Genomic DNA, 26986 nt, shown 5'->3' on the forward strand with positions numbered 1-26986 from the left:
CCCCGTACATATCCCCCCCCCCCCCCCCCCCATGCTGGATTCTACACAGTGTTTACTGCTATATGTCATCACATCACTTGTGTGCAACAACTGTGGTATATAGCGTGTAATAAAATGTATAATAGCATCAGCCGCTTTCATCACATGGGACGTAATATGACAAGGGTGCGGCAATCCAGATTTCCGTTTTAAATAAGTTCAGTTCACTTTCATACTAAATAAGGGAGCCTTTTCAGTCCTTTGTCAGTGCTGGTTGAAAGTCTTCCCCAAGCCATGACATTCATGAGAGTTGTTTAACCATACTTCACCACGCTGGTCAGTGCGGGTTGGGGAATGCGGAGGGGGGTTCAGTTATCACTCGCCACTGATGTTAGCCGTGGCTGCGAATCGTGTTTGGGTTGCTGGCTTTGGAGCGCACCGCGCTCACCTCTGCCCCGCCGCTCACATTTCATGACATTTATTGCGTGTTTTTGGGGAGGCACTTTCACGTGCTAAATAAGACTTTCCAGAAATTTTTAATTAATCTCGTAACACATTTTTTTGTATGAGCGTGCCTTTTTTTCGTAACACTCCTCTGCTGAGGTTGAACGCACAAAAGGCCAGCTCTTGTGGCGCTATTTTTTTAAGTAGCATGTGCACACAAAGTTTGGTGACAACGCACAGAGTTGCATTCTTTGCCTCTGAAACTGGCCAGGCATTCAGACCCCGTGTGGTGTTGGTAAATATTTGAGACTTTTTTTAAAATTCACTGCAATTGAGATGGCTTAACTTAGTGGTGGAATGATGCATCGGTTATTTGATTAATGCTGCTGCTTCAGCTTGCGATATGTACATCACATTGGTGAAGAAGCGAGGGAGGTTTTTTTTAATTTGTTTTTGTCGTTTGTTCATGTGACCACCCCATGCAACCATTTGTCGTGCTACCATTCACCTCAAAGTATAAACTAAATTTAACCAGGTGATTCAGATGTCAGAGTACCACGGAGATCATGGGTTCAAATCCAAGTAGCTGCCTGTGTTTCAACTGGGTTTTCATGTGTATTGAGATAATGGGCTTACCCCAAGTAGCCAGTAACTACACAAAACCCCCATCGTGATACATTTGGTTTTGCTCTTAATTTGGCAACTTTTCCACCTCTGAGAATAAAAGCAAAAACATTAGTTTGATTGTCATGCGGCAGATATTCGTTGTTTTGTTTACCCCGGAAAAAAACCCAGGATAGTCTCATTTGCAATTAGTTTTGCTCTGTATAGTCCCAATTGAGTAACGCTCTCCTTCGTGGTAGTGAGGATAGGGATATGCTGCCCTCTGCTGCGAGGACCAAATTTCGCTTGAAAGAGATTTCGGAGGTAGCTGTGATGATATCCGCTTGCATGGGCCGTGCCTCTTCTACCACGAGTTGCAACTGCTCTGCAAGGGATCCGAATGAATACTTCATCTCTCACAGCACAATGCCGAGAGCACAATTCGGGACGAAATTTAGGCCAACTGAAAATATTATCGAGTCATGGCCCTGAATCGAAACAATTTGTCAAATCACCAGGCACATTTAATCGTTACGCCTCCAAATGATGACCTCAATCTACTGAAGGTAAAGCTCAAGGGAAGTTGTTATACCATGAATGTCAAATACTGTTTGCGAGAGACCACCAATCACCATCTCAAAAGTAACCCCCCCCCCCTACTTAATAATAACCCCCGTGCAGTTAATAACGCGTTGTTGCGGGGCGGAGGTCGCAGAAGCAGTGGGAGCGATGCCGTCGCTCGGGTCCTGAATTCACGGAGCTGTTGAGATTCGTCGCGTGGCGAGTAAATCCGCAAACGCTGATGCCGAGGGAGACTTGGCGTGCCACGTGACGACAGCGAGCACGGAGGAGAGCGACTTCCCTCCCACCTTACTCCCACGCCATGATCACCCGGCTAAATGTGATGAATATGCCTCTGTTGATTTTGCTGCACAAAGACGCACACAGAGACACAGACAAACGGAGCGGTAAGGGTTTGGTAGCAACAGATACATTGTGGAGTGCAGGTTGCTCCGTGTGCTGGCGCGTCTGACACGATACAGGAGGCGTTGCGCTCCTTTCGTATGTTGGGGGGAGTTCAGCGATGTTCATCTCGAGGTCGCCGAGTGAGCTGAGCAATAGCTTTCAGAAGTGGCCTGGCGAATACGAACTTTCAGAGATACGAACAAACCTGTCCGTAAGTCCAGTTGCTTATGCGGACCGAGAGTTGTAAGTTCAACCACCGCGCAATAGATGGTGGTGGTGGAATCTACATCTGCAGAAAATGAAGAACCAGTGGCATCTACTGGAGATTATACAGCTTTTAAAGCCGTTTCCCGTGTTTAGTGTACATGCCGTACAGCATGTATGGAATCGACAGGAGTAAAGTTGGATTTAAGAGCAAATCGACTTACGAACAGACCTCTGAAACCTAACTCGTTCGTAAGTAGAGGAGTCTCTGTATGTTCAACTTCTTTCGCACCGTACGTAGCCAACCGTGCTATAATGGTGCCGGCGAATGGCCCTGGCGGGCAGTGGTGTTACTATGACACGGACTTGGACACGTGCCCAAATGCCTCAATTGGCTGCAAACTAATTAACCAAGAATGACCGAACTGACAATGCATTCTCTTTGGTTCTTTCGGTAAAGTCACATAGGTAGAAAAATAAAACAAAATAATACATCACGATGTTTCTATCACAACACAAGCGGTCATCCTCGGGCGGAAAAAAAAAATCCAAAATAATCCGGTGGACCTGCTGGATTATTTTTTTTCGCCTGAGTACTACCGCTTGTGTTGCGATCTAAACGTCGTGACATTATTTTTTATTTTATTTTATTTTTCTACCTACGTGACTTTACTGAAAGAACCAAAGAGTATGGATTCCTGCAGTCACGAAAGCTTCAAATCAAGATTGACAATGCATTGTGTAATTGCGTTTTATGGAACATTGGGACGGTTGGAATATTTTGTTGGGGATTTTAGACTTTGCTAACTTGTGATTGCAAATGTTGTGAGTTTCCGCTACAGCCCTAGCAAAGGGAGCTACCGTTAAAAAAACGATTGCAGCCTCTAATCCCCACATACGCACGCTTCAGAGTATGCTTGGGAATCATCGTGGGCAGCCAGGCGCTGGACAGCTGCACCTGCACTGACCAGCGCGGTGAAGTATGGTCAAATAACCCCCACGACACAAACAGCGTGGAAAGGCCCTCATCCAGCAGTGGATTGTCACAAACGGACTGTGTCTGTTAAAACTACGACTTGTAATAGTATTAGGTACGTGTGTTGAATTTATTTTGCGCCGTACGAAGCCAACCGTGATAATCGGAGGTGCGAAATACTCTATAACTAAATATTTAATTACAATAACCCAGTTCTTGGCAAAAGACGTCAATGTTCTGTAAGTAACAGTGTGTTTGTACTGTTATGTACGAATATTGTTAGATACATACCGGTTTTTCCTATCGTATCTCGTCCTGGGTAAATTCTTACAGGGATCCCACGATTGCACCATGGGCGATTCTCAGGAATCGGCAATTCCCAAGTTAAAATGCCCTTTCACTTGAATTGGGATGCTTACAATGCTGGTGCGCCATCTCGTGGCGATATTTGGAATCGCAACGGGAACTGAATCATTGAAAAGAATTGGAGACTCGTGGGCAATACCCGAGGCTTTCAAAATACGGAAATAACCAAACTCAAGAACTCTTTAGGAGACAACCCATCAGCCACTTAATCTTAAATGCCACTACCCACACTCCGTGAGCTACGAAACCAACTGATTGGCTTCGGCCCTCCTCTTCTGTGCAGCGGTTTCTCGGTGGTGAGATGTTAACTCCCTCGCCTGGTATGCAGCTGGTGGGTTCGATCCCGATCCTGACGCCTGTATATTTGGTCGTGTGGATTTTTCTTCGGCTCCTCCTGTTTTTTCCCTCCACGTGTCGAATCAACGTACCACCGGTCACAGTATTTGACTGCTATACAATTTTCACATGACGAGCCACTTCGTTGAGCTATCATTTGTGGCTGGGTCGCTTCTGAAAAATCGTTTTTATATCTCAGCGGGCCTTACCTGGTCAAATAAAAAAATATCGTAAATAGGTGGCAAGCAATCGGTGCGGTGTCGCTCACCAGCGGAAATATCTGCGCCCGTCGTACTCCCCGTCGTGGCGGTTGGGCTCGGCGTCCCCCTCGATCTCGACGCCCAGGTAGGAGCCCTCGCGCCCAGGCAGGCAGCCCACGTACTTGACGGCACCGTGCGCCACCCGCCCGCCCGAGCGCGTGAACTTCACCCTGTGACCCACGCGCAGGTCGCTCGCCGAGCGAGGGGCGAAGGGGCGGCCGCGGCAGCTCGCATCGCCCGTGAACCTTGGGGGAGAGGGAGGGGGGGGGGGATACGGTGTCGGGCGATTGGCGTCCATTCACTGCCCACGCATCTCTGACCCTTGTACCACATATCCACGGTCACATCCGGGCCGGGCCAGGTCAGCGCGGGACCTCCTCGGTAATGCCATCATTTGTGATTGCCAGGTCACTTCTGGAAAAAAGAGCTACGTAGCTCGAGTAGGGCCTCACCTGGCAAAATTCAAATAGCACAGTGTCAATAATGGAAGCCCTCTGCGCCAGAGGTCGCAAACGGGTTTTGATTCCTTACCCGTACCCGGCCGCACCAGGGTTGCAAACGGGTACCTGTACCCGTACCCGGCCGGGTACGGGTAGCCGGGTATCGGGTAGGGTACGGGTATCGGGTACCCGGTTGCGACCTCTGCTCTGCGCGTCCTCACCGGCTGGCCAACAGAGGGGTGTTGAAGCGGCTGGAGGCCGAACCGGCCAGCGTGTTGACCGACTCGCTTCGGGCCGGGCATCCCCGGGGCAACGGCGACGAGAACGACGAGACGTTGTCGGCGGAGCGGGCCCTGCTCTGGGCAAGGGGGAGCACCCTCGTGACCTCTGACCCGGGAACTCTGATGGCTGGCAGCGGCACCAGGTACCCCGCCCGGACGCTGCTGTCTGCAAGGCATTCGACAAGAGAGCGCGTGTCCACCAAAGTTGGGGATTGACCACTGTGGAGGAGGCACAGTTTGCCTTCTGTACAGCTCATGTGACTCTGAGTACACTACATCCATGGACTGGATATCCGGACTTCGGTTACCCAGAAATCGTACTTAGCTAGATGAGGCACGGCCAATTGAACACAAAATTGTGAGGCTTTTATTGTACACAATGCAGTCTACGAGTAATGCACTCCATTAAACATATAAGTCCTCTTCTGTATATATTACAACTTGTCATCCTAAACACAACATATAAACTCACATTGTCAATGACAACATCAGCATTTATTATTAAAGAGTTGCTTGCATATCAAAATTCCACAAGACAAAAAGGTCGTATCCTAATTTCCACCTTAAAAAACGTTTAGTCTGCAGAATTGTTTTGATTACTGAATCCAATAAAACTACCGCATAATATTCAGCATCTGACCTTCCCTCTGGGGTTAAACATAATTGTCTTAACTTCTCAATTCATCATTTATCTCTTACGAGCATCACCAGCCACCGAACACGCACTGCACCCGAACCCGACACATCCTCTCTGAGGCAAGTCACGTGCTCTGGCGTGGGGCCCGACCTGTTCCGATTTACCGGCCTCTTCGCTGCCTGGTGCAGTTGCACTGCCTGCACACGCACAATCGCTCCGCCACTGTAAGGGCGGCGGGGGGCAGCCTTTGAAGGTGTCTCCACATCATCCCCAAGTTTCTCCTCTCGGCCAGTGACCAAACAACAACGCAACCCATATTCTTGGTTCTTTCGGTAAAGTCACGTAGAAGCGAAACAAAATAATTAAAATATTAAACAGTAAAATTCTCACGACAAGCAATCATCATCAGGTGTGAAAACCACGGCAAGAAAATGTTCTTGCCGTGGTTTTCACACCTGATGATGATTGCTTGTGTTGTAATCGAAACGTCGTGAGAATTTTATTGTTTTATATTTGTCTTATTTTATTTTTTCCCTTCTACGTGACTTTCCCAAAAGAACCAAGAATATGAATCCCTGCAGTCACGAAAGCTTTAAATCAAAACAACGCAACCCGTTTCCCTGCCACCCCTTACATTCCGTAGCCTGGGTGTTCGTGTTTTACGCAACAGCTTTGAACTCTCCCTCGCCCGATGCCTGGGCCAATCCGGCCCTTCGACCCCCGGTTCAGTTGCACGGCCTGCACGCTCGACCGCTATGTACGGTTCGAAAGAAGTTCAACACACGCACGTACGTACGTATGTACAGCCACGCCACTTGCCCGCCACCCGCCCCGAGCGTTGCGCGCGTGTCGCCCTCACCGGCAAACGACGCGGCGTCGGCTCGACACGGCCCGGCTTCCGCGCCGCCCTCCGTGACCTCGAAGCCCGTGAGCAGCTCGTCCGTCAGGTCGCTGCTGGCCACCGACGCCGGGGACGCGCACGTGAGGGCGGAACGTGACTCCGGCGGGAGCAGCGCTGTTCTCGCACGCAAACGGTGCACACACACAGCGATGGTTGCGCACGCACACACGCACGCACACACGCACACACACGCGCATGGGCAGTCCATGAATTCCATGCGGTCCTCATCAGGAGTTCTTAGGTTGCGCCGACCTGATGCTCGAAACCGCGAATACGAAACCGCAGGGGCGGTGATGTGTCGCTCAGCAGGTAGCGCGCTTTGTCGCTCGTTGCGGATGTCCGTCGTCCGTTATCCGACAGGCCGCCGTGGTTAATACCGCAGGTTTGTTGACCGTAAAATACGCGCCGTCTGCTTCGGAATGGACGTTAAAGGTCCCGTGATATCATTCGAAAAGACGGAAGGAATTGCATTCCGGTCGACGTTTTGCCAAATAAAATAAAAACTCCACCGCAAACTATTCAGGGGGAATTGCACACGCAGCAGCAGCAGCAGCATCGCTCTCGACTGTGAAACTAGCGCAGACTGTGTCTGTGGAAAATAGCGTCTTGCTTCGTGGATAGCAATGCGCTATAAGAATGACGCAAATACGGAATGCACTAAGTTACAAATTATTCTTTCGCATGGCATGTAAGCAACAGTTTGTGTCGATGATGTCCTAGTTGAATGTTAAGGTCCTTCGACAAATCCAAGGTGGCAGTAGATGCTGTACGGATTGCAGCGATACGGCCAGGGCGTGCATGGAAATTATGGGGGGGAGGTTACAAATATCCTGTGGTGATTGAGATTCTCGACTGCAGACCATCGCTCAAAACATGTTGGGAAAACGGAGTGGGCACGTTAAGCTTCTTGAAAGGAAGCTACGTCTGACATGATTCTCATGCACACATCCATTATGGGCACAAAGCGCATCCTATGACCACTGTTTCATTGCTTTTATGGCTTTACTTTGGTGATTTTCGAAAAGTTTTTTGGTTTGGCCATGTTTGTTTGTTGTAGTACGGAGTTAGACTGATGGCCTTAATCTAAGTTGTCTTGTGGTTGTTGTTGTTGTTTGACTTGCATCCCACTGGGATTTTTGCAGTGTTGGTGTACGGTGATTTTTCTGCAATATTTTGCTGTCTTTTCTTGGATTTACTGTTTGCAGCTTAGTCACTATAAGATGTATTCTTGTTCATGTTTTTTGTTTGTTGCGGTTGCACCCGATTCAAGAGCCGAATGGCTCACAGGGCTATACCTAATAAATGAACTTGAACTTGACATCCACACGCGCATTGTGTGCACGCTGTGTGTCGACATCACTGGAACCGCGCGGTTCTCCACGGTGAACACTGCTGCAGCTGTTGTGGTTTTTACGTCAACAAAGCGGCGGCCACTTGAGCCGTCGCGATCCTGTTGTTGAGATCAAATCGTGGGGAGGGGATTTGTTTATGTTGTTGATGTTGTTGTTGATGTTGGTGTCCGTGGCTCGACGTGACGCTTACCACCATCCCACGCAGAGAAGTCAGGGTTGGTGTGCACCTCTGTGCCTTGGCTTGCAAACCTAACGAATACAAATAAGCGCAGCACATGAGTTGATCATCATCAGCAGCAGCAGCAATCAGACCCTTGAATTTGGTTTTGCACTTAATTTGACGAAACTCCAGCTTTTAATAGAAATGTTAGTTTGACTGTCACGCGACGAACATTACTCTCTGCTGCAGGGCGAGTGGGAAAGTGCCGCCCTTTACTGTATGGATCAGAGGTCTCTTGAAGGGATCTCAGAAGTAGCTCCATGACATCCACTTCTTTGGGCCGTTCTTTAGCACCAAGGATTGTAGCGCTCGGTCAGAGATCTGAATGGATAACTGGTCTCGTGATTGGATGCCGATAACGCAACCGGGATACAACACATCTCGAGGGCCTTCGCATATATTAAACAATGCTGAGCACAGGCCAAAAGGCGCGACGTGTCAAACAGCCAAAAACAAGTAGCACGATAAATCGTCTTGGTTCTTTCGGTAAAGTCACGTAGAATGGAAATAATAAAAGAATAAAAATAAAACATAATAAAATAATATAATAAAAAAAGAAAATACAAATGTATTATTTGCTTTTATTATGTTTTATTTGTATTATTTTATTATTTCCATTCTACGTGACTTTACCGAAAGAACCAAGAAGATGAATCCCTGCAGTCACGAAAGCTTTAAATCGAAAAAAAAGCACGATAAATGTTGTAACTGAGAAGGATTTCTTTAGATCTGCTTTTTGTGTTTGTTATCCTTCCCCCACACCTCCGATTAGCACGGTTGTCTACGTAAGGTGCGAAAGAAGTTTTCCCCTCCACATTTCTACAATCGACAACATGCGTTTCAGGATATTTGGCTGCAATACATTCCCACGCGATTAAGCCACCTCGTTGCGATATCGCTTGTGGCCAAGGTCGCTTCTGAGACAAAAAGAGTTACAATAGCTCAGTGGGCTTTAAACCTTTAAAATAAGAGAGTTTATAGTTTAGTTCAGGGCGTGTGCGAGTGCTGGAGAGTGCGGCCGCACCGTTGGAGAAGGGCCATCTCGTGGGGTCCGGCTTGGGTGCCCGGCTGCTTGCCGCCCTGCAGTCGGTCCGCCTGCACAGCGTCACGACGCGCCGGCGGGGTCAGAGGTCGCGAAACGTCACGGTAATCTTAAGTCGTAAATGTTGCGGGTTTACTCTCCAACACACCGGTGAGCTGAAGAAGCAACTCGTTGGCACATTTTTGTACTGGTAGGAACCTCCTGGTTCCATCAGCCCACAGGGGATTATTGTGATTCGTCCGTCCGTCGTGCAGGGAGGGGCTGGGTGGGGAGGGAGGGGCTGGGTGGGGAGGGGAGGGTGGAGAGGGGTTGGGTGGGGAGGGGAGGGTAGGGCTGGGATGGGGAGGGGCTGGGTGGGGAGGGGCTGGTCACCCCGTGATGCCCTTATAAAACTCAACGTTTAACCTACTCACGCCGGCTTGTGCCCGCCCTCATAGTCGGCAATATTTGCGGAATACACCACGCCGCCGTTGACCCTGGCCATTGACCTGAGCAACCCAACGTTCCTACCAGCTCCCTCCGCAGGAATGTGTTTTAACGGGACAAACCTTACCAGTTGGCTGTGTTGGGTGGTGGCGAGTTAACGACGCATTTATATTTACGCGATTTAACCCCCCAAAAAAAAACTTTATTATGGATGAGAGGTCGCATTGGCAGTCGCAGATTTCACCATGGCAGCGAGCTTTAGAACTAAAGATGTTGCAACGTTCGGACACGCCCGGGGGCTCGGATATCGGTGTTTTCCAGTAACCGTTTGTGTAAGTGGGCAAAATTCTCGACTGAAACGAGTCTTATGGACAATTTTTATTCCATATATATGTGATAAAACGGACTTTTGTCCATCTATATATTTAAATTCATAGTTTACCCACAACCAACCGTAAGTTTAAAATGCGTACGCATTTTCAACTGAAATTCTCCCCATTCTTCACTTGAAATGGGAGATCATTTAGACGTTTCTAAAACCCCATAAGATGAGCAAAGTGAAACATTTCTATCAACATTTTCTTCACCTCAGGACTGTAGGTCATACAATGCTTATCGTGAATACCAGAGTTCGTGGGTTCCTTCCAGTCGGAATGAGCCAAAATCGATTAAGGTGAGCCCTGTGACCGACAGACGGTCAGACGCATTTTCCCGTCGTGCGGATTTCGTATCGCCTCCACCGCCGGATTTTGCCCGTCGTCTCGTTCACCTGCTCCCGGAGTGCGCGGTTCTCCCTCGCGGCCTCGTCCGCACGAAGATCACGGCGCTGCAGCTCGCGGCGAAGAGCGGAGATCTCGCCCTCGGCACGAGACAGCGATGCCACGAGCCCCTCGCTAGCCACTCGCAGCTCCTCCACCTGGGCGCGCAGATCGTCTGTGCGGGGGGGGAAGGTGAACGCGGCCCAGTGTCTCCACATCATCCCCAAGTTTCTCCTCTCGGCCAGTGACCAAACAACAACGCAAGCCATATTCTTGGTTCTTTCGGTAAAGTCACGTAAAAGGGAAACAATAAAATAATAAAAATAATAAACAATTAAATTCTCACGACAAGCAATCATCATCAGGTGTGAAAACCACGGCAAGAAAATGTTGTTGTTGCAGACACACGTTGCTCCGGGGAAATTGTTTTGGCAAACCACGCCACGTCCATCTTCGCCTTATTTTTGTCCCCATGATACTGCGGTGGTGTGTGCGAATACGGAGTACAGTAAAAGAAAAAGAGGAATCGTTATGGATCGGCGTACCATGCACTCTCGTGGTCATGCCTCATGCCAATAATCCCCTACTAGCAAGGCACAAGCCAGCCGAGCAGCGTTCCGGAAAATATCGAGCGAGAAATGAAACCCTGAAAAGGACACGCCTCATTGATTTGCTCCGACGGTCGCTACGTGTTCTGGCTTTCCCGGGATCATCCTCTTTTCGAGGTAGTTTATCGTGTGCTGTTGTGGTGGTGAGTCGTAGTTACATATTCTTAGGTTTTTTTCGGTAAAGTCACGTAGGTAAAAAAATTAAATTGATAAAAGCAAAATTTAAATAAAATAAAAATCACGACGTTTCGGAGGCAATACAAACTTCCGTCTTGTGTTGACTTGATACAGCAATCGTGCTGTGACGGTTCCACCTGAAGACGGAGGCTTGTTCTTTGGTTTTTTCGGTAAAGTCACGTATAAAAATAAAATAATAAATTAAATAATAGCATACGACGTTTTTTTTATACGTGACTTTACCGAAAAAACCAAAGAATAATTCCTGCAGTCACGAAAGCTCCAAAATTAAGATTGAACCACTTCTACGGGGAAGTTCCAAGTTTACCTTTTTCTCTCTCTCTGGGTTTCTTGTTCTCTCTCTCTGCCTGTATATTTAGTGTAATTTTCTCTGTCTACACTCGTTTTGTATCGTTCTTAGGTTCTGCTCTGTCTGTGTGTCTCCGTTCCTCTTTTTTTATGTTTTGTCTTTCTTTGGAATTTTCACACTTAAATTCTAACTTAGCAATCTTTGAAATACGTAATCGACCAGGCAATGCGTTAATTGTGTGTTGACCGACTCTCTGTGTCGTTTTACATAACATTTCGATACTTTGCTAGGTTATTTAATTTAGTGTGTTCTGTCTCCCTCTAAGCCTGCTTACCTTACTCCCCTCCCTTCGTACTCATTGACATGTAAATGTTTTCCCTACCCCCTCCCTCTCTCTGCCTCCGCCCCCCTCTGTCTATTTAAGGCCACCCCACAGAGACGATCACCTCTCTCTGTACCTGGGTTGCTCTCTCTATGTATCTTGGTGATATCTGTCTGCTTATATGTCTGTCTATAGTTTTCTGGTTATATTCTATGTCGCTATTTCGTTATACCTGATGATGATTGCTTGTGTTGCAATCGAAACGTCGTATGCTATTATTTAATTTATTATTTTATTTTTATACGTGACTTTACCGAAAAAACCAAAGAATAATTCCTGCAGTCACGAAAGCTCCAAAATTAACGGAGGCTTGTGTTGCCTCCGAAACGTCGTGATTTTTATTTTATTTAACTTTTATTAATTATAATTTTTTTACCTAGAGGACTTTACCGAAAAAACCTAAGAATATGATTCCTTGCAGTCACTCGATACGTCTGTGTGTCCAGACGGAGGCCATATCATGAGCCCAAAACTGTGAAAAGCCATAACTGTGGTCACAGAGCACGGGAAGAATCCTCGCTCCTGTCTCGCTGCAAATGAGGACAGCAGACGCACCTATGTCCCTGCGCAGAGCGGCCGGGGAGTTGGACTTGAGAGATTCCTCCTCTGTCAGAGCCGTCACTCGGGGCAGCGCCTGTGACAGATGTCGGTATGGTGGTGGTGGAGGAGGGGGAGGGAGGACAGATGGGACAAGCGGCTGATTAAATCTCGAGCCGAGATCACTGGCAGCAGCAATTCACCCGCACGCCACAATCCGCCTTTCTGCGTTTGTCGCCTCCATTCAAATGCAAACGAAAGCATATTACGCATCGTAACTGCGCCCGATTGGCGGTGTGTGTGTGTGTGGAAAACCTGGAGTGGGATGCGGCGAAAGGACTGGAGGTTGTAAAAAGACTGCATTAAAGCAAGCACGGCCAGTCGGTCGTGCCGCAACAACAAAGCGTACTCGAAACGACAATTATCGCCCTGTACCAGCATCACCTTATCTTGTTTAAATCCTCACTGCGCTGTGATGAACACCGGCCAACAAGGCTGTCGGATAATTCTAGATTTGAAGCTTTCGTGACTGCAAGGATTGATACTCTTAGTTTTTTCGGTAAAGTCACGTAGGTAAAAAATGTAATAAAAATTAATAAAAATAAAATAATAAAAATCACGACGTTTCGGAGGCAACGCAAGCTGAAGACGGAAGCTTGTGTTGCCTCCGAAACGTCGTGATTTTTATTATTTTATTTTTTATTAATTTTTATTTCATTTTTTACCTACGTGACTTTACCAAAAAAAGCTGTATGATAATGCCAAACAATAAGCCGGGATTCAGCTCCATTTATCTCTCAATTGCGCACAAGCCCGTTAACCAATGCTGCAACCCACAGACAACCTCCATCCGTCATGTTCCCACGCGAAGCAACGACATCGCCGCACGGCAAACGGACCGCAGTTTCACCCGAATTAAAATGCGGCGACCTAATAAAAAACAACAAAATACAAACCCAATGCAGGCCCAGGTGGCACAGCGAGGAGCGCAATGCCCACTCGACGCCCAGGGCGATGAAGATCGATGCCATCTCGTCGAAATCACCGGCTTCTGCCCGTACTAAACTTGCGCGGGGCACGACGCATCCGAACGTCGAGCGTCGAAGTCCGTCGGTGCGGGCGGACTTGGCGTGGTGCCGTGGGTCCGCACGTCGACCGATGGGTTAAATGCCCGGCGTGTGTGATGCGAACGTTGAAGGTGCGTGCGCTAAATTTAGATGCGCGGGACGGGGATTTGCTTAAGCCGATCGGTGTGGAATTGCACGTGGTGTGTGTGTGGGCGTGCGACAGCCGCGCGCGTGTTTTTTTTTAAAAATTAACCCGTAAAAAATTAATCCGTAAAAACAAAGTTTTTCCCTATAAATCATTTATATGCGTGGCATCGGTTTTATTTTATTAGTCATTACTGTTTTTCTTGAGTAAGAGTTTCATTTTTATCACATTGGTATTTTAAATTAAATATGAAAAAAGTGTTTTCCTAAAAAGTGGAAAATTTTTGGAATTTATTTCACGAAAATAAATTGTCACGCACAACGAGTCTGTGTGCAAAATGTCAGCTCGATTGGATCACGGGAAGTGGGTTAAAAAACGACCGAAAGATTTGCACGGTCGTAAGCGCGCAAGCAAGCAAGCAAGTGAACTTAATATAAAGGATTTAAAAACAAAGTTTTTAAATCCTTTATATACGTTGCGGCTAGAGTCCTCTCGTCCTCTGGCTTGAGATGGCTGCCACCTATGGGTGAGATGATTGTCTGCCAGTATTAAGCAATTGGTAATTAAATATTTTATTATATTTCCCTAAAAAATGTTACATTTTGGAAAAAAACATTTCACGAAAATACATTGTCACGCACAACGAGTCTGTGTGCACAATGTCAGCTCGATTGGATCACGGAAAGTGGGTTAAAAAACGACCGAAAGATGTGCACGGTCGTAAGCAAGCAAGCAAGTGAACTTAATATAAAGGATTTAAAAAACGCAAATCTCGTGGCAACGCGGTTGCATGGGCTCCGTGCGTGTAGCCGCGTGATCAGGGATTGTTTTTTGTTTGTTGTTGTTGTTGGGTTAGATCGCGTAAATATGTGTCGTTGACCCAGCACCACCCGACGCAGACAATTAGTGAGGTTTGTCACGTCGCTACTTCAGCACACCGACCTCTGTGCTGAAGCGGTCACTCATTGGCACGTTTTGTTTACGGGACAAACTTTACTGAATTGGCTGTGTCGGGTGGTGGCGGGTTAACGACACATTTATATATTTACGCAATCTAACCACCCCCCCTTACCCCACCAAAAAACGTCATCACGAAACAGGACCCTGCGGGGTGGGCTGGTAGGAACGAATAACCAAAGAATATAAACATAATGTATTATTACACTTGTTAAGCCAGGAAAGCCCCACTGAGTGTAAAGGTTTTTGTAGGGTCCTGCCAAGTGTTTGCAGTCGGGGGCGATGTTGCTACACCGAATCGGACGATACGAAGGGAGAGATTGAGGCCTAGTTCTAGGCTTTAGGCCTAGCTGTAGGCTTTAGGGCGCTGTGAGTTAATTTTTAATTTAAATGTTTTAATGATTTATGTAAAAGCTTTAAATTTAAATGTTTCTATTTAAAAACATGAGGGAATGTAACATTGTTAAACATAACTCCCTTTCATACACGCGGGGGTACGATACGAAGGGAGAGTTTCAGGCCTAGTTCTAGGCTTTAGGCCTAGCTGTAGGCTTTAGGGTGCTGTGAGTTAATTTTTAATTTAAATGTTTTAATGATTTATGTAAAAGCTTTAAATTTAAATGTTTCTATTTAAAAACATGAGGGAATGTAACATTGTTAAACATAACTCCCTTTCACACACGCGGGGGTACGATACGAAGGGAGAGTTTCAGGCCTAGTTCTAGGCTTTAGGCCTAGCTGTAGGCTTTAGGGCGCTGTGATTTTTTAATTTAATTTCAAAGTTTTAATTAAAAGCTATCTCAGGGAATTATTAGGGCGCTGTGAGTTTTTATTTAATTTCAAAGTTGTAATTGAAAGCTATCTCAGGGAATTATTAGGGCGCTGTGAGTTTTTTTTATTTAATTTCAAAGTTTTAATTAAAAGCTATCTCAGGGAATTATAAGGGAATGTTACACGTGTTTAGCCAGGAAAGCCTCATTAATTTAAATGTTTTAATTAAAAGCTATCTGAGGGAATTATAAGGGAATGTTACACTTGTTTAGCCAGGATAGCGTCACTGAGTCTAAAGGTTTTTGTAGGGTCATGCCAAGTGTTTGCAGTAGGGGGCGATGTTGCTACCAGGATAGCGTCACTGAGTCTAAAGGTTTTTGTAGGGTCATGCCAAGTGTTTGCAGTAGGGGGCGATGTTGCTACACGGACGGACGGACGGACAAACGGACGGACGATATAATCTATTGGTGTCTGGTCCACTTCGTTCCTACCAGTATAATCTAACCCCCTCTCCTCCCCCCCAACTTGTATTTAAGGGCTTGCATCTTGAATCCTTGCCTCACTTGTTGCAGCAAATCTGGCTGTGACGGTCCCACCTGATGACGGAGACTTGTGTTGCCTCCGAAACGTCGTGATTTTATTGTTTTATTTTTTATTAATTTTTATTTAAATTTTCTACCTACGTGACTTTACCGAAAGAACTAAGAGTTATGAATCCTTGCAGTCACGAAAGCTTCAAATCTAGAAGCACGAATAATATTGCTCGTAAATACATTAGCCACAATTCAAACGCTGCGGGATGGACTATTGCGTGGTAGGTTTATCAAATGAACCAGCAACTATTTTTAAATCCTTTATATTAAGTTCGCTTGCTTGCTTACGACCGTGCAAATCTTTCGGTCGTTTTTTAACCCACTTCCCGTGATCCAATCGAGCTGACATTTTCCACACAGACTCGTTGTGCGTGACAATTAATGTTCGTGAAATTTTTTTTCCAAAATTTTACACTTTTTAGGACAAAAATATTATATTTAATTACCAATTGCTTAATGGTGCAATGCAATCATCTGACCCATAGGTGGCAGCTATCTCAAGCCAGAGGACGAGAGGACTCTAGCCGCCACGCATATAAAGGATTTATAGTGAAAAACTTTGTTTTTACGGGTTATACTTGTTGTGGACAGGTGTGTGCTGGTCATGATTGACACACACGTGCAACAACCAGCGGGAGGGGTAGAAACCGGTCCGGACCGGTCGGGCCAACGGCGGTTGGAACCCCTCTGAGGGGAGGGGGGGGGGGCTGGGCAGGAGCTACGATCCCCCAGAGCCCCGCCCCTCATGGAGACAGAGTATACAGTGATACCTCGGTTCACGAACGCTTCGGTTCACGAACAACTCGGTTCACGAACAGAAAATTTCATAAAAATATGCTCCGGTTCACGAACTCCGCTTCGGTTCACGAACAGGAGCCGCGGCCATTTTTATGCTAATTCCAGGCTGTCACATGGTCGTGACTTCCTGTAGGAAGATCGTGGACAGAAGCAGAGACACAGAAAGGAGTACTGTGAGTACTGTGAAGACACTTTCAGTGACTTTTTGATTTTTGGTGTGCTTTTTAGCACACACAGTACTGTACTACTGTACTGTACAATACTGTACTTACTGTATTGTACAGTTCACCCGTTTGAGTGCTTACTGTACTGGACTCCCAATATGGCTCCCAAGAAGCATGGTGGAAAGAAGAAAGTGCGGAGCAGCAATGAAGGTGACAAGAACAGCAATGCAGGTGACACCCGCCTCCCACCTGCCTTCCTCCATGCCAGAAGTCATCTCAAGCAAGGTTAGTGTTCTCTCTTTATACATTACTATACTGTACAGTACTACAGTAATGTGTATTGTCATTTGTTTCATATTTTTGTGCTTCAAAAACCAAAAAAAAGGTCAGAACGGATTAACCGGATTTACATTGAATCGAACTCGGCTTGCCGAGTTCGATTCCCGCTTACGTCCGCTCCCCATATTCCCCAGACACACACAGACACACACAGACAGACACACACAGACACACACAGACAGACACACACAGACACACACAGACAGACACACACAGACACACACAGACAGACACACACAGACAGACACACACAGACACACACAGACATACAGACACAAACACACAGACACACACGCGCCCACTCCCATTCACTGGCTCCTGCCCCATGAGTGGAACTGAATTGTTTACCTTAATGTTTGCCAACGGAAGCCTTACGCTGCAGCATTTGAGTTTGCAATATTTGCAGATTAACGCCAAAGCGCCTTAGGCTTCCCTCGCTACAGGAACCTTGCGACAATAAGCGAAGTCGTAGCAACAGCGTTTGTGGAGGAAAAATCGTTGTTATTTCTGGAGATCAGGCCAGCTGCTAACAGACAAAAGGCAATTAAAATTGACACCTGTTTGTTTGTTTCACACACAGAAGTTGTTACACGTACAGCACGTTTTATTTAGAATAACCGCCCTTTGTCAATCCACTGCTGGATTTATTATAATCATAATTTACATTTGCAAAGGAGCATTTCATGCAAGGATCCCAATGTGCGCCCGGGTATGGAAAGCTGGGAAAAAAACTCATGGAGCCAGCATAAACGACCGGGAACTATGGGGGGAAAATGCCATTTTAAAAGAGGTGAGTTTTCATGGCAGATTAAAATAGCTCTAGAGATTGTGATTGCCTTGTAATTATCAGAGGCAACGCATTTCCGTACGTCTTGGAGCTGCACTGGCAAAAGCCCGATCACCCACAGGAACAGAGCTTCGGAATACGAAGGGGATCAGAAGACATCGTTGGTGCATGAAAGTGTCATCGTTTCCTGTAATGTGGGGCTTAGACCTCCACAACGCCATGTCGGTCACGGCACTTGTTTGACCATACTTCACCACGCTGGTGAAGATGATGGAGGGGGGGGGCCCAGGACAAGTTCAGATCGTCACTCGCCACCGATGTCAACCCATACATGTCAACCTCTTATCAATGCCTCCCTTACTACAGACCAATTCAGACCGTATTGGTCACCCCGTGCCCTTATAAATCTCAACGTTCATCCTACAAAGTCCCATCACAAGAGAGAAACACAAACAAATAGGCACTTTTTTGTTTTGCCCCGTGTTCAAACGGCTGTACGCCGTATGGACCTGAAAACTCAACTTCCTTGTACAAGAATACGGAGTAAACCGCATGGGTTGACACGGTATGTCAACCATGGCCAAGAATGTAACTCGTGGTTTGATGAGTTCATAGTGCAAGGCACTAATCATTACCTCGTACCCACCGCTCACCAAATGCAACAGCAACCACCGCCAATTCGCCACAAAAGTGGTAGTGACGTCACCGAGGTGCTTGTGCCAGGCCAGGTGCACTTCGAGGCAATGGGGAAGTGTCGTGGCCACGTTGGCAGGAGGTCAGGGTCAAGGGTTAATTGGTGATTATGGGTCACCACATAGGCCACCACAAATGTTGTTAAACTCTCTACCCGTGAGCATCAAGGTATGACACCTTGACACGATAAGGGCATCATGGCACCCTGGATTGCCAGGAGAAGGCAGTACAGCAAGTGGACTCATCGCCATCTGTTTCCATCTGTACGGGGATACCGTATTGCCCCCTCCCACGTATTCTCCAGGTGCTCCGGTTTCCTCCCGCGTGTACAAACAGCTCATCATGAATTTGCTGAAAACATCTTAAAATAAAAACCCAATGCAGGACCCTTCTGATAACGAGTCCTACGACTCAGTGTGCCTTTCCTGGATAAGTACATACATTATCATGATCACAATCATGATTATAATATCATTGTTAAATGTGCGGTGGCGGAGGCAGACCTGGACAATGCCAAACTCCAGCAGTGCAGACACCGTGTCTCCTGCAGTTGGCATCTCGTAATCCCACGGTGGGGCGGTGCGTTCCCCCGCGATGAGTGACATCCCATCCGACGAGCCGTCGAATGTCCGATACGCGGACCTCTCCGTCTCTACGGGCGAGCTACTCTTGTGCAGGGGAAACCCTCGTGGCTCGAGAGGGACGAGGGAGCTGAATTTGGAGAGGGCATTCTCAAGCTGTGAATTTAGCAGCTGCTCAAAACTTCCGGGCACTCGAGGCACAAGTGTTCTTGTCCAACTCGTGTGCAGCGATCGCTCTCCGGCATGCCCCTGGGAAAGACGTTGCTCATAGTCGGAGTCGATGCCGTGCCATCGTGTCTCGTTCTTGGCAGAGGCGGAGGAATCGAGCGGGAGATGCGTGGGAATCTGGGCAATGCCACTTTTGCGAAACGGTAAAGTCCCGGTGTTCACGGCGGACGGAGCGGTGCCGGAGTGAACGACACGCGTGCTGTCTCTCTCGTCCCACGGAGGATGTAACGGGAGCAACTTTTCACCAGCAAAGCGTGCACCATTCAAGCCTGAATGGTCTGAATATAATGTAGCTGAACTGCGGTGACTCTCGTCAAAACGCGATCCTGGACCGGGGTCATCCTCCAGAATTGTCTCGCCGTTAAGGCTGTATGCGGCTGCTCGTTCGGAAGCAGGCGCATCGTACGAGGTCTGTCGTTGTGTTTCCGTGGCGCGGATGTCCTCATCATCTTCTCCTTTGTCATTCGATCGCAGGCAATTCTGCCACGCTGCAAACTTGCGCGCCAGACTTTCACGGTTGTCGTAGCTGCGGGGTTCGAACACGCTGAAGGTGGGTGCCTTCCACATGGACATGCCGCGGGGAGCACAAGATGTATTCTTGTTGTTGTTGCTTACGATGTCCTAATTTCCGCCAAACTCGTCCGCCCCCTCCTGTGAAACAAAGAGAGAGGTAATGCGTGAACGGGCAATGAATCATTGACCGCGTGGACATCCAACGTGGCCGTACTTTAGGCAAAAAAAACCCAAACGTAATTTAATCAAATAAATACAAATCCTTTTAAGCTTCGTATAATATTAACCAATAACTGCAAACATTCTACAATAAGGGAACGTGTGCTATTGGATGGAGCGGTGGCACTGATGCGTTTGCATTGTGCTGTGAACCTTGCAATCTGGATTTGATTCGCATCCGCAGCTAACATCAGTGGCGGGCGATATCTGACCTGGTTCTAACCTTAACCCACCCCCAACCCCCCCCCCCCCTATTCACCAATCCACATTGACCAGCATGACCAAGTTTGGTCAGAAACACCGCCAAGACCAACACGACCTGACCGGAGGCTTTGCTCCTATTGTGGTTTGATCGAAAGGCTGGCCATATTTTTATTTATTATTTTTCAAATTGAGTTGAAAAAAATACGTCAAATTGGAAAGGTTGTCTCTTCCACACACACAAACACCCCCGTATAGTCTCAAACAGACAATTGGGGCAAGTGCTGTCAGCGAGTGGCACGACACACGAGGGGGTGGGTGGCCAGCACCACGCTGAGCCGCCTTTGTCTCCCTAGCGGCGATGTCTTTTACGCACCGCACCGGTTCCTCATTTGAGGCTGAGTCGACCTCGCGGAGGCCCACGACCGGTGTCAGATAATCGTCGCCGGTGTTGGCCGTGAGCGAAAAGCGAACTCGGGTCGCCGGGTTCGTAGCGCAGGGCGCTAACCGCTGCACTGCCACACACAAACAGCGACTCCGAATAGCACGGTTGGCTACGTACGGTGCGAAAGAAGTTCAATGTACACACACACACAAATTGACTCACTCGCGTGATCTTTGCCCCCTTCACTCGTCCGTGCGCTCACATCCAGAGCCTCCGAGCCCACAGCCGAGCAGGAGCCGAGGCAGCGATGATGATGATGATGGTCGTGGTTGCTAATCCACCACCTCTTGCAGCTTCCTCCCCCCTTCTCCTCCTCCTCCTCGTCAAGCCCACACGGAGCTGCAGGAGTGACCTGCATGGTGGGGGTGGGGTGGAGAGAGGGGTAGGGGTGTGTGGGGGGGTAGGGTGGGTGGGCGGGGGTAGGGGTGTGTGGGGGGTAGGGGTGTGTGGGGGGGTAGGGGTGTGTGGGGGGTAGGGGTGTGTGGGGGGCTAGGGGTGGGTGGGAGGGTAGTGGTGGGGGGTCTAGTTGGGTGGGGGGGTAGGGGTGTGTGGGGGGGCTAGGGGTGGGTGGGGGGTATGGGTGGGTGGGGGGGCTAGGGGTGGGTGGGAGGGTAGTGGTGGGGGGTCTAGTTGGGTGGAGGGGTAGGGGTGTGTGGGGGGGCTAGGGGTGGGTGGGGGGGCTAGGGGTGGGTGGGGGGTAGGGGTGTGTGGGGGGGCTAGGGGTGGGTGGGGGGTAGGGGTGTGTGGGGGGGCTAGGGGTGGGTGGGGGGTAGGGGTGGGTGGGGGGGGGTAGGGGTGTGTGGGGGGCTAGGGATGTGTGGGGGGGTAGGGGTGTGTGGGGTGTAGGGGTGTGTGGGGGGCTAGGGGTGGGTGGGAGGGTAGTGGTGGGGGGGTCTAGTTGGGTGGGGGGGTAGGGGTGTGTGGGGGGGCTAGGGGTGGGTGGGGGGGTAGTGGTGGGGGGGTCTAGTTGGGTGGGGGAGTAGGGGTGTGTGGTGGGGGGGGATGTGCACGGTAGGGGGGTGATAGTGGGGAGCGGTGGTGTCGCGGTTAGCGCTGCGCTACGAACCCAGCGACCGGGGGCTTCAATGCCCGCTCACGGCCAACATCAGTGACGAGTAATATCTGACACCGGTCCTGGGCCTCCCCGAGGTCGACTCAGCCTCGAAATGAGTAGCCGGTGCGGTGCGTAAAAACATCGCCACTGGGGAGACAAAGACGGCCGGGCGTGGTCGCTGGCCACCCACCCCCCTCGTGGTGCCGTGCCGGCCTTCACAACTGCTGCTCGCTCACAGCACTTGCCCCGACAGTCTGTTAGAGGCTACTCGGGGGATCTTTGTCTTTGCACTGCAGGGGGGGGGGGTCGAGAATCCCCGCACGTTGCACCCCCCCCCCCCGCGTTGCCACGGTGACCAGGGGGGGGGGGGGGCAGCAGCAGCAACACGAAAGCGGTGGTCGATGTCTTTGTTGCTGCTGCTGCTGCGACACGAGCACGTGTTAGAGCACAATTGCCTGTGTGTGTGTGTGGGGGGGGGGGGGTAAACACCGCCACTGGGGAGACAAAGGCGGCCGGGCCTGGTTGATGGACACCCACCCCGTCGTGTGCCGTGCCGGCCTTCATAGATGTGCTACTCGCCAACAGCACTATTGACAATCAGTCTGTTACAGGCTGTATGGGGGGGTCTCTGTGTTTGGGGGGGCCGGTGATGCAGTGGTTATCGCTTTGTGCTGCGAAACCGGCGATCCGAACTCGATTCCCGCTCACGGGCAAAACATCGGTGGCGATTATCTGAACAGGTCCTGGGCCTCCCCTAGGTCGACTCAGCCTAAAATTTGTGCGGTGTGTGAACATCGCCACAGGGAGACAAAGGCGGCCGGGCGAACTGCTGGCCACCCAACCCCTCGTGTGCTGTGCCGGCCTTCATAGGTGCTCGCTGAAAGCACTTGCCCCAACAGTCTGTGAAGGCTGTACGGGGCATCTTTGTTTTGAGTGGTGGCATAGTGGTGTAGCGTACTGCGTAATTAAACCGGCCACGTGAGTTCGATTCCCTGTCATAGCCAGAATCAGTAGCGAGTGATATCTGAACCGGTTCACGGGGTCTCCCTGAGGTCAACTCAGCCTTTCATGAGGACCTGGTGTGCCCTGTGGGAAAATCAGCACTCGGTAGCTATGGTGTTGATCCAAGGTCGTAGCTATGGAGTCAACATTGGGGGGACCAAATCTTCCAAGGGGTCTGGGGATCCCTCCCCCCCGAAAAAATATCTAAATATGAAAACTAATTTCCTGCCATTTCCTGCCTAAAATATTTAAAAAAATTCACTAACACATAGGATGGACTTTTTATTTATTTTTTACAATAATGTCCAATAGTGTATTGTATTACATTGCTCTGCTTTTTTACCTTTTCTTGTTTCATTGTATGTAATGGCAGAGATTAGGGATTATTAAAGTACAACCATAACCACAATCATATAAACAGAAATCTATTTTATAGCAATATATTGGGGGGGACTTTTTGAGCAAATTTGAATATTGGGGGGGGGGGGATGTGTCCCCCCCCCCCAATATATATTGTAATTACGGCCTTGTGTTGATCGCACCACCCCCTCCTCGTGTGCTGCCGTGCCAGCCTTCATAGTTGTTCACCAACAAAGTTTGTCCCAACATTCGATAGGCTTCACCAAGAGGGATGTGTTTGCTGTGTGTGCAGCAAGCGTTATTATTTTAACAACAACAAAAGATTCCCTAAACTCTGAAGCCGCAACATGGCAACCTAACATAAATAATGGAAAGGGGGTTTGAGATAAAACAAGCAGAGACCCATTGGACGAATGCAAAGCACGCCTCGTGGCGTCCAAGCTTTTCTTTCTTCTGCCTTTTGGTAAAGTCAACTGTTAAGAGTGACCACCAACATTCATACTTGCCAACTCCACAAACACCTTTCCTCTACTCTGGACTCCCAAAGTTCACAATTGCTAAGGCCATGAAGTCCACAATGCCGCTGTTGTGGAGGTCACTCAAACCTGATACTTATGTCATGGGTTCCACAGAGACACACACCTGACTTTGGAAGCAACACGTTTATTCTAACACCCCAACAGGGTGACTACATAAACGTACGGGATAACGACATAGGTGGTAACTACCACCGGTAACTAGACCCCAACCAGATAACTACATAACCGGGCCAGGTCAGTAACATGCTGCCTCACCCGAAGATCGAAGAGAACGTATCACGGCGGGTTACATTCCAGAAGACAGCCCCGATCAGCTCTCGGGACCTCTCTTTTATGCCCCTGAGCGTGGCCTGGCTCCGCCCTTGGTCACGCCCCCTTCTGGATCTCACTAGAAGGTTCTGGGCCATACATCACGTGTCCCTCTCGCTACTTTTTGGCCCCCCTCGCTACCCTGTCCTGGTCACGTGCCCTCTCAGGTTAACCCAGACTGTCACGTCCTTAACTCACCTCTCTCTGATGGTCAACAGAACCATGCCCCTAGGCCCCCCTTCCATGCCATACATACTCTGGTGCCAGAGAGAGGCTCTAACACGCACAGTTCTATTCTTTCGATTTAAAGCTTTCGTGACTGCAGGGATTCATCTTCTTGGTTCTTTCGGTAAAGTCACGTAGAATGGAAATAATAAAATAATAAAAATACAAATAAAACATAAATATAATGTTTTACTTTTATTATTTTATTATTTCCATTCTACGTGACTTTACCGAAAGAACCAAGAAGATGAGTTCTATTCTTGTATCAGCTGGCGCTAAACGCCGTAGTGACTCAATATACGTCACTACACTTATTTACAATGTATACATTATTCCAGTCACTGCAATGGCTTTGGCTAAATATTTCAACTCCAGCAACATCAATAACGCATCTTCAGAACCTTTCATGTAATAGTTTCTGCTAATCACATATCTTGAATATTTTGAACTCGCCTCAACATATTTTCTGTTTCAATTTCTTTCCACATTTGCACAGTTCGTCTTTGCATGGTGCATTTTTACATTATTTAGAGGCATCTTACAAATGTAAATAATTTGCATGATATGACACCGTTGGCTATGTACGTTGCGAAAGAAGTTCAACATACATACAATGCACTATTTTGTTGTTGCGATGGGAAATTTTCGTCAATTACATATTTCATTATTAGTCTAAACGTCCCTGGTCCCAATGTTAAAGTAACACCACCTCCCAACGGCCTCTCACCTCGTTTAAATCAAGCATCTTCTTCAATGAATGAGGGCTTTATTTGGCATCACTAGAGCACACTCCTGAAAGCAACACCGACTTAATTTTTTTCTCGTTCAGGATTGTGGCAGCAAGACCGTGGACGATCCGGCAGTAGATCGGTCGTGGCTGATGGTGATAATGTGTAATGTATAAAGGTGTCAGTTTTTGTACCAGTTGAAAGGGTAAAAACCTATTACTATATTTTGCCACTGGTAAAGGAGATGTCTCATAGTGTAAATGCTTACCCCGAGCTGTCAATAATCTGATAGTGCACTTTTTGAGTTGTACGCCTTTTGGCATCATCTGGTCCAACACCAATTTGAGACTAGGCTCTAAAGCTGTCTCGGGTGTGACCAAACAACTTCAAGGACAGTGCATACCATTATCATTATCAGAGTTGTTTCTTTTTGTTTGCATTTTGACTGCTTGTGTTGTGGTTATTGCAAACATGATGCCTTGTATAAAGGTGTCAGTTTTTGTACCAGTTGAAAGGGTAAACACCTATTACTATATTTTGCCACTGGTAAAGGAGATGTCTCATAATGCTTCAAATCGCTTTCAACTATTGTCATTGTAGTGCGTATTCAATGTGGCGCTGCACTCTGATGTTGTAGGAGAAAACATTTATAAAAAAGTCAATTTAGTTAAGTAGAACGTGTTGTCTATCTATATATATAAAATCGTGAATGTCTGTCTGTCCGTCTGTGTGTGTGTGTGGATTTCGGACCATAAGCACTTTCATTGGACGGCGGTTGCCCCTGGCAACGGATAGCGACGCCTTTGCCGCTTTCATTGGACCTGGCAACGGCTAGCGACGCCTTCGCCAAGGGCTGCAGTTTCATTGGACGGCGGTTGCCCCTGCCAACGGCTAGCCACGCCTTCGCCACTTTCATAGGCTCCGTAAATAATTAAATAATAGCCATTACACAGTGTTGTTGGAGCGCTGAGGGGGGGGGGAAGGCACGCCACCCGTACCCTGCCTCTGCCGGGTGGGCAATTTAGGCGAGGCCGCAGGCTCTGCACGCTACTAGGCCTCGACACCCACCACGCCACTCTGAGGTAAATTCCGCAAAGTTTGTCCTACTCTTCACTCCACCCCCACCACAATGTGTGCAATTTATATTACTTTTAAACCCAACGCGCCAACAATTGATTACTTAAATGTTCACTGTACAAATAGTCACTAAGCTGGGTCAGCGTACTGCCAGTCTATCATGTAGACTGTAGCCTGCTTATTAAGCTCGGTGAGCGTACTGCCACTCTATCATGTACACTCTAGCCTGCTTATGAAGCTGACTGCGTGTACTGGCAGTCTATAATGTGGACTGTAGCCTGGTTATTATAATCGATTCTTTATATGTTCTTTGTACAAATAGTCATTAAGCTGGTTGAGTGACCCCAGTTCGATTCAAACTCACGCCCACCACCGCTGACGATTATTTGAAACGGACCTGGCCCTCCCCTAGGTCCACTCAGCCTCAAACGCGTAACTGCTGTCGTGTGTGAACATCGTCACTGGGGAGACAAAGGCGGACGGGCATCGTGGATCCAAGTCCCGGGCGAAGCCGGGTCTTTTGTGTATGTGTGTATGTGTTTATGTGTATCTCTGTGTGTCTGTATGTATGTGTGTATGTATGTGTATGTGTGTGTATGTATGTGGGTTTTTTTCTATGTCTTTATGTGTATGTCTGCGTGTCTGTATGTATGTGTGTATGTACGTGTGTGCATGTGCTTGGGTGTATGTAGGTGTTCAGGTTAATTGAGAAAAAGCGACAGGCCCACTCTCATCGCCTACAGCATCCCACGTCAGAGAATGAGGAGGTTTACCGCAGCCTTCGCTCGGAAGTTCGGAGAGCCGTAAGGCGTTGTAAGGATGGGTGGTGGTCGCGGGTTGCTGAGGAGATGGAGTCTGCCTCAGTGGCCCGTGATCACAAATCACTATTTAACTCCATCAAAAAAGTAACCTGCAGCGCCACACCTATTACCATCATTAGAGGAAAAAACGGTGATCCAATCTCCGACCCCCAGGAACAGGTTTGC

General features: G+C 48.2%; 1 protein-coding gene across 2 annotated transcripts; it reads right to left on the reverse strand.

Moving 5' to 3' along the window:
* Positions 1 to 14: 14 nt before the first annotated feature.
* LOC133351968 (uncharacterized) lies at positions 15 to 21022 on the reverse strand. 2 transcript variants are annotated; one of them, XM_061567615.1, is made up of 10 exons: positions 20869 to 21022; positions 19023 to 19979; positions 12224 to 12302; positions 10203 to 10366; positions 8990 to 9060; positions 7936 to 7994; positions 6352 to 6507; positions 4796 to 5021; positions 4143 to 4379; positions 15 to 1954 (listed from the first exon to the last, which is right to left on the reverse strand). In XM_061567615.1, the coding sequence occupies exons 2-10, from the start codon at positions 19899 to 19901 to the stop codon at positions 1897 to 1899; spliced, it is 1929 nt and encodes a 642-aa protein (XP_061423599.1). In that variant the 5' UTR covers positions 19902 to 19979; positions 20869 to 21022; the 3' UTR covers positions 15 to 1896. The 2 variants fall into 2 exon arrangements, with proteins under 2 accessions (XP_061423599.1, XP_061423607.1); XM_061567623.1 differs by lacking the exons at positions 19023 to 19979; positions 20869 to 21022 and adding an exon at positions 13162 to 13425 and having other exon boundaries at positions 28 to 1954.
* Between the last annotated feature and the right edge of the window lie 5964 nt (positions 21023 to 26986).

Source organism: Lethenteron reissneri, chromosome 5, assembly GCF_015708825.2.
Source record: "Lethenteron reissneri isolate LAM-NWPU_2019-01 chromosome 5, ASM1570882v1, whole genome shotgun sequence".
NCBI lineage: Eukaryota > Metazoa > Chordata > Hyperoartia > Petromyzontiformes > Petromyzontidae > Lethenteron > Lethenteron reissneri.

What these genes read in the sequence shown, in the direction of transcription:
- LOC133351968 (XM_061567615.1), bottom strand. Translation starts at nt 19,901, where the DNA reads ATGTCCATGTGGAAGGCACCCACCTTCAGCGTGTTCGAACCCCGCAGC. An exon ending in ACCGCGCACTCCGGGAGCAG is followed by an intron (nt 9,061 to 10,202) that starts GTGAACGAGACG and finishes GACGCTGTGCAG; the next exon opens with GCGGACCGACTGCAGGGCGG. An exon ending in GAGATGGCCCTTCTCCAACG is followed by an intron (nt 7,995 to 8,989) that starts GTGCGGCCGCAC and finishes TGTATTCGTTAG; the next exon opens with GTTTGCAAGCCAAGGCACAG.